We start from the raw sequence: 12,596 nt of genomic DNA, 5'->3' as shown, positions 1-12,596 counted from the left end.
TTTCCTCGCCACTGTCGGAACAGCTACTGCTAATGCTTGCTGCTGAGGCAATCACTGTAATTGTTGGGGCTTTGTAAATTATAGAGTGTGGTCTAGACCTACTCTATCTGTAAAGTGTCTCGAGATAACTCTGTTATGATTTGAAAATTGAATTGAATTGAAAATTGAATTATCAAGACGCATAATGGTTTTTTAGCGTGTTTATCAACGCTGTTTGGCCTCCGTTGACCTACATTACGTGTGAATTATCGCCGGGGCGAGTAATATGAAAGGACGCGTGACGTTGTTCTCGTGATAGCACGGCACGTTCTCGCGATGTTTACATCCGCTGTACACAGCGCAGACATACACGTGGGTAGCTCAAAATGCATACAGATAACACGCCACTTGACTTTAAGAAAGTGGCGTGTATGTTTACGCAAAGTCATGATGCCATGTTGCCCAGGGAAAGTTAATTTAATTTAGTTAATTTTCTGCATTCTGACACACTTTCACGCACCAATTTACGGTGGAAATCCCTTTATTTAGCCTATGCGAAGAGAAAGAACACAGATGACAATTCAAAATATATCAAAAATATAATGGAAAGTATGTTGTTGCGTGTCATTGGGCATTTTTAAGAGGATATATGGAAATCCTGGAGCTTTTTTAGTGGGTATATACTGCGTATACCTGCCTATCACTGTGGGCTACACTACTGCATATAATACTAAGCTATTAACGTATTTGTTGGCAGGATTTTATGAATCATGCTATAATGATGAACATAAAATCCTCAGGATTAACTGTGCATGGCTACCTTAGTGACTAGCTACAGGCCTGTAAGCCTATCACCATTATTTTCACAAATAGGCTGATTTATATTTGCTAATAATATGTTGGATTCATGTTAAGACATCTCAAATTTTTTTTTTAACTTTAAAAAGAAATTACAATAATTTGGTGGCCCCCCTGCAGTGCCTCTGAGGACCCTCGAGGTGCCCCGGACCCCCTGTTCAGTCCTTCCAAAAAAAGAGTTTTTTTGTGATTGTTGCGGCAAAAATCCTTGATTTAAAATGTGATGGAATATGCGGGATATTTATGCAATTTTATGCGATGAAATTGCGGGAACTTTTTAAAACTGTGGTTTCATCGTGGCTTCATCGCGGGGTTTGCAGCTTTTCAATGATGTTCACGTCGCGTAATTACGTCACTTCATAACGTTCCCATGGCAACAGGGGAAAACGGCTGCTCTTGTGTGTAAACGCAACATTTTTCAACTTCCTGCTAAGATATATGTGACTTTTTTGCAACGAAAATGCGGGGATTATGAAATCATGCAAGCCCCGCATATTTTGCACGGAAATCGGCAATTTATGCAGCGAAAGTGCGGCCAATTTCAAAAAAAGTGCGCCCCCCCCGCATAAATATGCAGACTTTGGCTGATTATGCGTGGGACTGATTGTTGAAGATCTCTGCTGTAGAGAAATAACTGGATTTGGATTGAACTTTAACTACGGACAGTCGATGTATTGAAGCCATATTCTTGTCGTCGCCTCTCTCGACCTCTTGAGCTGCACAAAAAACCTGAATGTGCAATCAGAGCATGCTGTTTTGGTGTTAAGCTGATTGTTTTTTATACTACACCAGTCTCTCTCTCTGTAATGTGGGTCAGAGAACAGACCGTCTCTGTTCCAGACTGATCGTCGTCTGTTATCTAAAGGCCCTGACACACCGAGCCGATAATCGGCCGTCTGACAGTCTGGCGAGGTCGGTGACTCGAGTCTGTTCGGTGTGTTCGTGCCGTCGTCCGTCTGAGGAGCCATCGGCTTTAATTTGGGCTGATTTGACTTGTTGAATCGGCCAGCGGGCAGTCTGACTCAACAACCAATTACCGGAAACAGGGAGCGGGATGAGCGTGACTAGAGTCTCTCAAAATCTGATGAAAATCTTTTAAACTGACCTTTGTTGATCTGAAATGAAGACAGATTCAGCAGCTGCACGGCCTATTTCTCTCTTCAAATGTTTTCAGAAACACGTTTCAGTGAACTATTTTAGTCCAATATGAGATCGTATTCTGAACGAGCCGCCATTATGGTCGGCTTTGAATTTCTGGAGGAACCAGACCCAGGTGACGCGTTCGTCCAATCAGCTGCCGGTTTTTAATTTTTGGACGACAATACAGATTAGCGCCGCCTGCTGCTATGGAGACGTATTGTCTCGTGCACGTGCAGAACGTACTCTCAAGTCGGTGTATATATATATATATATATTACCATACCACTTTTGCATATCCTTCGTCTTACTTACACCTCCCTTTGCGCCGGCTTTGTAATTCCTACTTAATCTGTACTTTATGTAGCCTTTATGTAGCCTTTATGTAGTCTTTATGTAGCCTTTATGTAGCCTTTATGTAGCCTTTATGTAGCCTTTATGTAGTCTTTATGTAGTCTTTATGTAGCCTTTATGTAGCCTTTATGTAGTCTTTATGTAGCCTTTATGTAGCCTTTATGTAGCCTTTATGTAGTCTTTATGTAGCCTTTATGTAGTCTTTATGTAGCCTTTATGTAGCCTTTATGTAGTCTTTATGTAGCCTTTATGTAGCCTTTATGTAGTCTTTATGTAGTCTTTATGTAGCCTTTATGTAGCCTTTATGTAGTCTTTATGTAGCCTTTATGTAGTCTTTATGTAGTCTTTATGTAGCCTTTATGTAGCCTTTATGTAGTCTTTATGTAGCCTTTATGTAGTCTTTATGTAGCCTTTATGTAGTCTTTATGTAGCCTTTATGTAGTCTTTATGTAGCCTTTATGTAGTCTTTATGTAGCCTTTATGTAGTCTTTATGTAGTCTTTATGTAGCCTTTATGTTGCCTTTATGTAGCCTTTATGTAGTCTTTATGTAGTCTTCATGTAGTCTTTATGTAGTCTTTATGTAGCCTTTATGTAGCCTTTATGTAGCCTTTATATAGTCTTTATGTAGCCTTTATGTAGTCTTTATGTAGCCTTTATGTAGTCTTTATGTAGCCTTTATGTAGTCTTTATGTAGTCTTTATGTAGTCTTTATGTAGCCTTTATGTAGTCTTTATGTAGCCTTTATGTAGTCTTTATGTAGCCTTTATGTAGTCTTTATGTAGCCTTTATGTAGTCTTTATGTAGCCTTTATGTAGTCTTTATGTAGCCTTTATGTAGTCTTTATGTAGTCTTTATGTAGTCTTTATGTAGTCTTTATGTAGCCTTTATGTAGTCTTTATGTAGCCTTTATGTAGTCTTTATGTAGCCTTTATGTAGTCTTTATGTAGCCTTTATGTAGTCTTTATGTAGCCTGTTGTATTCTGTATTCCTGTATTGTACTGAATAATGTAACTGTACGTTGTCCTGCATGTTTATGCTTATTCTTGGCCAGGTCGCCGTTGTAAATGAGAACCCGTTCTCCACGGTGTTTAATGATCATGAATGAATAACATTTGGATTGTGTGATTGTAAATGTAACTCGAAAAAAGATTAATTTATATTCATGTTATTTATTGATCGTCCTGCCTCTTCTGTTCACAGTGTTGCTGTCTCTCCAGTCCATGGTAAGATCTGTCTGTCTGTCTGTCTGTCTGTCTGCCTGTCTGTCTATCTATTTATCTATCTATTATATGTCTATATGTCTGTCTGTCTGCCTGTCTGTCTTTCTGTCTATCTATTTATCTATCTATCTATCTGTCTGTCTGTCTGTCTGTCTATCTATCTATCTATCTATATGTCTATATGTCTGTCTCCCTGGCTGTCTGTCTGTCTATCTATTTATCTATCTATCTATCTATCTGTCTGTCTGTCTGTCTGTCTGTCTGTCTATCTATTTATCTATCTATCTATCTATATGTCTATATGTCTATATGTCTATATGTCTGTCTGTCTGTCTGTCTGTCTGTCTGTCTGTCTATCTATTTATCTATATATCTATCTGTCTGTCTGTCTGTCTATCTATCTATCTATCTATCTATATGTCTATATGTCTGTCTGCCTGTCTGTCTGTCTGTTTATCTATAAATCTATCTATCTGTCTGTCTGTCTGACTGTCTATCTGTCTATCTCTCCAGTCCATGGTAAGATCTATCTATCTATCTATCTATCTATCTATCTATCTATCTATCTGTCTGTCTGTCTGTCTGTCTGTCTGTCTGTCTGTCTGTCTGTCTGTCTGTCTGTCTGTCTGTCTGTCTGTCTGTCTGTCTAAAATAATGGCTTATTATGACAATCATTCAATTATTTGTTTGTAGCGAGCTCATAGACAACTACCCAAAACAACAGCAACAACAATGGAGGCCATGTATCATAATATTCTTCCAGTGCTGTGGTCAACAAGCATACATTTACCCAACTGCTAATTCATCTATATTTATAAATAACTACATGCCATATAAGTAGATGCAGCAGCATGATGGAGCAAGACAGCAGCCAGCAGACACGATGACATTCAGCACACGCAAATCAGCAGGAGAGAATAAAGACAAATCCCTGCGACAAAATGCATGAAAGTATCAAGGATTATATCATCATATTTCATTATGGAAAGTATACCTAACTGTGCATTGTGCTAGTGTAACGCTGAATACCTGTTTACCTATGTTACTATTTACAGTTACTGGTTTCTCAGGTGACACACTAATGGTTAAAGGTCCTATGACATGCTGCTTTTTGGATGCTTTTATATAGACCTTAGTGGTCCCCTAATACTGTATCTGAAGTCTCTTTATATAGACCTTAGTGGTCCCCTAATACTGTATCTGAAGTCTCTTTATATAGACCTTAGTGGTCCCCTAATACTGTATCTGAAGTCTCTTTATATAGACCTTAGTGGTCCCCTAATACTGTATCTGAAGTCTCTTTTATATAGAGCTTAGTGGTCCCCTAATACTGTATCTGAAGTCTCTTTATATAGACCTTAGTGGTCCCCTAATACTGTATCTGAAGTCTCTTTATATAGACCTTAGTGGTCCCCTAATACTGTATCTGAAATCTCTTTTATTAAGGCCTTGTGTCTGTAGCTTTAAATGCTACAGATATCTCTCATGGGGGGGGCAAATTCTCTGGGTGGGCAAAGCAGAGAAAGGGGAGGTAACCTTTCCCCTTATGACGTCATAAAGGGAAGATTCCTGATTGGTCCATCTGAGCTTTCATTTTCTCAAAGGCAGAGCAGGATACCCAGGGCTCGGTTTACACCTATCACCATTTCTAGCCACTGGGGGACCATAGGCAGGCTGGGGGAACTCATATTAATGTTAAAAAACCTCATAAAGTGACATTTTCATGCCATGGGACCTTTAAGCATGGTTGTCATAGGCGAAATAAATGGCTACTTTGGGCCATTAGAGGGCTCCTCAAAAAACTGCTCATGTAAGGTGCAACCTTGTGTGTCCAAAATGTCAACTTTTCAGGAACTATAAAAAATAAGTGTTTGTTGTAGTTTTTGTAACCGTGCATTTTGGCTTCATGTGTATGTTTTGAGAGACGTTACTTTGCCTTTAAATTATATATTGTAAAACCCGTATGTGACTTATTTAATAAAACGAGGGAATTCATGTGGTCATTGACTGTCTCTCCAGATGAAGGGATTGCACAGAGTGATGGAGGGATGTGGATGGAGGAGGGTTTGATGTCTGCAGACCACCCATTTAGACGACTGCAGGTAAACTCTGGTGAAAAACTGTGGTGCTAAAATACAACATACAAAATCTTGCATTCAAAATTGTAAAGACTGTTTTCTGCTTCTGCGTCAACTCCACTCCGTAGCTACAGCGTTGCTCCTACGGCGTCTGAGTTCTGCGTCGGGGTTGCTTTGCATCGCGGTGCATTTCACCGCCATAACTATGGTTGTGTACCGAGACCCGGTGCTAATACGGCATCGGTGCCTCAACGACTGATATCTACCGGACCGAATAGCAACACGGATTTCGGTGCCTCATTTCGGTGCCACTGATATGCCTGCGCTGCTCTCTGATGCTCTGAAACGGACGTTACAACAGAAGCATCTTCTTCTTCTTCTTCTTTGGGATTTTACGGCAGCCGGCATCCAAAAAGTTGCATTGCATTGAACTAGCACCGCAGTGCATTATATCCTGTTATACAGTCCAGTGTCTATTAAAAATTTAAACAAACAACGTTTTCCCCTCCCACTTGATCCTACTTCTAAAATACTCTTCAGAGATACTTCTTCCAAACCAATTTCTCGCAATTCTCTGAGTAGATCTAGTCTTTGTCGGTCATAATTTCGACAAGAAATCAAAACATGATGCACTGTCTCAGGTTCCTGACATGAACACAAACCACTCTGATGTTTACCTAAAATAAATAAAGTGCTGTTCAGCAATGTGTGACCAATCCTCATTCTAGAAATAATAACCTCTTCCTTACGTCTACCTTCCCCTCTTTTACAAACATTAACTGAGTCAGTTAAAACAGAAGCATCACTGCACGTGATGTTAGTTAACATTACACTCGACAGCAGCTAATGTTAGCCTACCGTTAGCTAGTTAACATTACACTCGACAGCAGCTAATGTTAGCCTACCGTTAGCTAGTTAACATTACACTCGACAGCAGCTAACGTTAGCCTACCGTTAGCTAGTTAACATTACACTCGACAGCAGCTAACGTTAGCCTACCGTTAGCTAGTTAACATTACACTCGACAGCAGCTAACGTTAGCCTACCGCTAGCTAGTTAACATTACACTCGACAGCAGCTAACGTTAGCCTACCGTTAGCTAGTTAACATTACACTCAACAGCAGCTAACGTTAGCCTACCGTTAGCTAGTTAACATTACACTCGACAGCAGCTAATGTTAGCCTACCGTTAGCTAGTTAACATTACACTCGACAGCAGCTAACGTTAGCCTACCGTTAGCTAGTTAACATTACACTCGACAGCAGCTAATGTTAGCCTACCGTTAGCTAGTTAACATTACACTCGACAGCAGCTAACGTTAGCCTACCGCTAGCTAGTTAACATTACACTCGACAGCAGCTAACGTTAGCCTACCGCTAGCTAGTAGCTGGATTAATCACGGTTAACATGCTGACAGCTAGACCCAACTAAGTACTGCTTGCTGGCAAAGTGCTAATTTGGAATAGCATTTTGGAATAACCCCATGTTGTCTTCTTGATATATATCAATGGAAACAGCAGCTCTCTGTCAGTCAGGTATTGGAATCAGTCAGGAGTTTTCTCATCAACATGTTATGACATTAGCTTCACAAAAACACACGTGGATATTTCATTTTTCTGACTTTGTTTCTGTCTCTGGCCTCCTCTCCAGTCTCCAGATGTGTCACGGAGGAAATTACTTCAGGTGCCAGGAGCTGCAGTTCCCTTCCCTCCCCTCAAGGTGGCGTTGTCTCCAGACGATTAACCAGCTACTGTAACAATGCACACACACACACACACACACACACACACACACACACACACACACACACACACACACACACATATACACACACACACACACACACACACACACACACACACACACACACACAGAGACACACACACGCCAACCCACGACCTTTTCCTTAACATAACTGCGTCAAAAGGGGACGGCAATAGTCCCGACCAAGACGTTTACTTATAGCGCTAAAGGGACGGCAATAGTCCCGACCAAGACGTTTACTTATAGCGCTAAAGGAGACTTTTAGCGTCAATAAGAACGACAAAGGCACCTGTCCAAGCGTCCAGATTTTACGAGATGGGTGTGAGAACCTGTGGGATAGCAACAAAAAATAAGAGCTACGCTTTGCGGAGGCTGGCTTTCCCCATTGGTTAATGTCAACGTCCAATAATACGGTTGTCTCCGCCCCCCAGGTGTTGTCCAATGGGGAGCCGTGCGTCCTGTTCCAGGCCAGGAAGCTGTCTCTCCGCTATGAGAAGCAGAAGCAGTTGGATCTGACGGAGAGAGCCTTTTCTCCTCAGAAACCTGTCGACATCAGCCAGTCTGTCTGCCGCCAGGATAAGGCCACGTATGTACACCTGTCTGTCTGAGTGACCTGTCTGTCTACCTGTCCGTCTGACACAAAGCTTTAAAAACAACAGGAAATGATTTAGTTGTTTTCTGACGTGACATAATGGAAGAAACGTCTCGAGAAAACGATGTCACTCCTCAGACAGAAGGTCATTAAACATTAAACATAAACTTGTTTCAATGATTGAAATATAAAAATGTCCGACAGCAAGATTATAGTCCAATTTAGATATAACAGGACTAATGTAATATAACAGGACTAATGTAATATAACAGGACTAATGTAATATAACAGGACTAATATAATATAACAGGACTAATGTAATATAACAGGACTAATGTAATATAACAGGACTAATGTAATATAACAGGACTAATGTAATATAACAGGACTAATGTAATATAACAGGACTAATGTAATATAACAGGACTAATATAATATAACAGGACTAATATAATATAACAGGACTAATATAACAGGACTAATGTAATATAACAGGACTAATGTAATATAACAGGACTAATGTAATATAACAGGACTAATGTAATATAACAGGACTAATATAATATAACAGGACTAATGCAGGATGTCCAGTAAATTACGCTCAAAGAGATTTGTCCACAGAAAGATGAAATTTATTTCAACAAGAGCACACAACCTAAGGTTTTTGTGACTTAAGTCTGTCTGTGTCTGACTCTCTGTCTGTCTGTCTCTCTCTCTCTCGCTGTCTGTCTGTCTCTCTGTCTGTCTGTCTGTCTCTCTCTCTCTGTCTGTCTGTCTCTCTGTCTGTCTGTCTGTCTCTCTGTCTGTCTGTCTCTCTCTCTCTCTGTCTGTCTATCCCTCTCTCTCGCTCTGTCTGTCTGTCTCTCTCTCTCTGTCTGTCTGTCTCTCTCTCTCTGTCTGTCTACCTGTCTGTCTCTCTCTCTGTCTGTCTGTCTCTCTCTCTCGCTATCTGTCTGTCTGTCTGTGTGTCTGTCTGTCTCTCTCTCTCTCTCTGTGTGTGTCTGTCTGTCTACCTGTCTGTATGTCTACCTGTCTGTCTGACTCTCTGTCTGTCTCTCTATCTGTCTGTCTCTCTGTCTGTCTGTCTCTCTCTTTCGTTGTCTGTGTGTCTCTCTGTCTCTCTCTCTGTCTGTCTCTCTCTCTGTCTGTCTACCTGTCTGTATGTCTGTCTGTCTGTCTCTCTCTCTCTCTCTCTCTCGCTGTCTGTGTGTCTCTCTGTCTCTCTGTCTGTCTGTCTCTCTATCTGTTTGTCTTCCTGTCTGTCTGTCTTCACCAGACTGATTATGAGGTTTGGAGATGTGGAGGATTTCAGAGGTCTGTCCATCAGGTCAGTGATACCATCTGTTTGATAATCATGCCCTAAATACACCTTTATATATAATGGTCATATAAGGTGTCCCACTTCCTCCAGCATACACTAACAACAACTTACTACCACTAGTTTTACACTTTCATTTTTGGAATTTATGGTCAATACACCTCATGTAGCCTACATGAAATGATATCTAACTTTTGAGTTAAAAAAGCAGAAAGTATGAATAATTTAGACTAATATTTAGGATCAAAGGAACGTATGTTGATGGATAATCACAGACTTCCGTGTTACCCAAAGACATTGAGTGTTGATCACCTGGAGCATTTGGTGTATCCTTGAGGTCTAATCTGATGCATGCATTTCCTTAAATAATTATTATAATAAATCATTAAGCCGATATTTCTTTTGTAACATTTTGAAACCTGCATTGTTCACATCCATGTTTGCGAGCTCGCGGTCTTCTCCTTTCGTACGTATAATGTAGAACAGAATAAATCAACATATAGCGAGGGATATAATAATTAGTGGTCCGAGTGCTGAAAAGTAAAATGTAGATTTGGGACTGAAGGTGTCCTCCCGTCCCTCTGTCAGACTGCAGCTGTCCAACACGTTCTCCGAGTCTTTGGGTCAGTGGTGGTTCTCAGTGGACAGCGTCTCTCTGCTCTACAACACCTCTGAAGAGGCAGTGTTCAACGCCAGCGATGTGTACGCTCCGGCCTCCTCCTCCTACCACTGCGACCACGTCAGCAGCCTCCAACGCTACAGCGCCCTGCTGCTGCCCAGCACCGACCCCGCCCGCCGCTGGAGCATCACCTTCACCAACTTCCAGGTACCTGTCCATCAGCGTTGGGAAGGATACTTTCAAAACGTATTCTGTTACAGAATACAGAATACATGCCCAACAATGTAATTTGTAACGTATTCCGTTACGTTACTCAATCTGAGTAACGTATTCTGAATACTTGGATTACTTCCACATTGAATTGCATTTTATAAGTGTAGGAATGCGATCACATCCAGCTTACTAAACAGGCCTATTCTGGTGGGTTCTTCTGTTCCAACTGGCTGAATGTGTACCTAAACAAGCAGATATATTTTTGTATTTGTAGTCCCAAACTGCATACTACAAAAATCTAACCGCATTCTAAGCTACCACGAGCTAATTTTAGCTAACGTTAGCTAGCATGTCAGTCTTTCAACGGCTCTGGGGATAGTAAATCAGCACGTAGGAGAATGGTAAGTCGCACGTCAACTATAAAACAGCAAGGTGACCAGTAAAACTACAGCAGACGACTACCCCTGGCTAATTAAACAAATAACTTACTTTAAGATGCTTCTTCAGGTTGGTGGTGGAGTAATGTGGACGCTGAAAGGAGGGTGGTTACTGGTCAGCAGAGGTTGCACTGCACAGTTATATTTCCTTCTCCCTGTTCTTTCTTTAATGTGAAATGGTGTTCGAATTTCCAAGATAGAAACGCATTCCTGCCCTGGCTCTGTTGTGCCGGTTCCGGCTCCATCTCTACCTCTATCAGTGATCACGGAAATAGCTCACTTTTTTTCGTTTTCATATTGGGGCTTCGGGGAAATGCCTGGAGTTGCGAGAGTGAATAAACTCGTGAAACAGAGAAGTATCGTCATGTAATCCATTGATTGCAACAATGTAACTGTATTCTAAATACCAACTATTTAGATTGTAACTGTAACAGAATACAGTTACTCATAATTTGTATTCTGAATACGTCACGCCCACGGCCCACTTCGAGCACTGACGATATCGATATAATATTGATATATCGCCCAGCTCTAGTCCATTTACCATAGCTGGTCCGTCTCGCATTTGCCAGACCTGTTTCCACAGCGCTGTGGAGGAAAGGCCCTGACACACCAACCCAATAATCGGCCGTTGGACATGAGGCCCCCCTGCAGTGACTCTGAGGACCCCCTAGGGGTCCTGGACCCCAAGTTGAAGATCCCTGTTCTAAATTATCTTTAAAATGTCTCTCATGTCCCTCTTCAGATTCAGGCGTTCAACGTCACCGCTGGTGGATTTTCTCCTGCGAGCGTCTGCACCACCTTCCTGACGCCGGCCATCCTGATGGGCCTCATCATGTCCCTGATCCTGCTGCTGGTCCTGGCCTACGCCCTGCACATGGTCATCCACCTCAAACACATCGAGCATGATGACCAACGCAAGGCCGACGTCTACTTCCCACAAAGCCCTGAACACTGCTGTGTGGAAAATGATGACGCTGAGAAAAATATTCTAAGCCAAGAAGATAATTAGGGTGTTTGGTGTTTTTTTTGCCCCCAAAGTCGTCTTCAAGGCAGCGCGGCAATGGTTATGTTTAGGGTTAATGTCATAGACAGTATATATAATGGACCAGCAGGTCCCGTGTCTGTGGACGGAGACCAGTGAAGTCTCTTTCCCGGTGATGGCTGAGCGTTACTGAGCAGCCTCCAACTGAGCTTGAAGACGTAGATGTGACGTGAGCAACCTGTCTGAAAGTTGGAAGTCTTCTGGTAGCTGTGCCAAGAGAAATCTCAATCATTCCCAATCTAGCAGAGACGGAGAGCGTAGGTATATGTAAGGAGATAACATAGACACAGGCTAATTATTGATCACTAAAATGATAGTTAACATTAGTAATTAAACTTAAACAGCTAATGGAAGTCCAAACTGCCTGAGAGCTTCTCCTGTACTATACGGTAATTCCTCTACTATGAGACAGTAAGTCTCGTGGTTATGACCCAATCGTTAGCCTATTTTTATAAAAACGTCTGCTACGGAGCCATAACGTGAGCTACAAGGTAATGGAGCCTTTTATACATTGTCGTGTTTCTTTAGAAATAAACAATGGACAAATAGAGTCTTTAAACTCTTCAGATGTAAAGTTATTCTCTGTCAAAGTGACGTCAGAATGAATGGCAGTCAATGGGATGCTAACGGGAGGTGATGGCTTGTTAGCATCAAAATGGCGCCATAGGAGCTACGGGTTGTGGATGCTCACTTACCCCCTCGGGTAATGTTAGGGTTAGCTGCCTGGAAGGCGACGTTGGAGGCAAAAAACACCATTGAGCGATAATTAGGCCTCAAGACTGTTAACACATACACTTCAAAAAGAGACACAGCTGACTTGATGCTGACCACTGGCACCAAACCTCTGGTGTGATGGTGTACTTTCAGCTCAGGATTACATTTTTTTTTAAATATACACCATTTATAATGTTTATTTTTAATTTTATTTGCCTATTAGTGGGTTTCTGCATTCGTCTTTATAACTAATTTAATAAAAATAT

General features: G+C 41.4%; 1 protein-coding gene across 4 annotated transcripts in view; it reads left to right on the top strand.

Moving 5' to 3' along the window:
* Positions 1–12,596, top strand: part of atp6ap1la (ATPase H+ transporting accessory protein 1 like a) — a 23,051-nt gene extending 10,455 nt beyond the window's left edge. For 2 of the 4 annotated variants that reach the window (XM_036002131.1, XM_036002130.1), the window contains exons 2-8: positions 3,530–3,552; positions 5,569–5,651; positions 7,279–7,347; positions 7,824–7,978; positions 9,261–9,311; positions 9,891–10,128; positions 11,317–11,603. In XM_036002131.1, coding sequence (XP_035858024.1) covers positions 3,530–3,552; positions 5,569–5,651; positions 7,279–7,347; positions 7,824–7,978; positions 9,261–9,311; positions 9,891–10,128; positions 11,317–11,583 — 886 coding nt within the window. In that variant the 3' untranslated portion in view covers positions 11,584–11,603. Of the gene's footprint in view, positions 1–3,529; positions 3,553–5,568; positions 5,652–7,278; positions 7,348–7,823; positions 7,979–9,260; positions 9,312–9,890; positions 10,129–11,316; positions 11,604–12,394 lie in introns of those variants that run through there. The other 2 variants (XM_031301398.2, XM_036002132.1) reach the window with 2 other exon arrangements.

Source organism: Sander lucioperca, chromosome 6 (genome assembly GCF_008315115.2).
Source record: "Sander lucioperca isolate FBNREF2018 chromosome 6, SLUC_FBN_1.2, whole genome shotgun sequence".
NCBI classification, from domain to species: Eukaryota; Metazoa; Chordata; class Actinopteri; order Perciformes; family Percidae; genus Sander; species Sander lucioperca.
The sequence above is the reverse complement of the archived record's forward strand: the minus strand, read 5'-3'. Positions and strand labels throughout refer to the sequence as shown.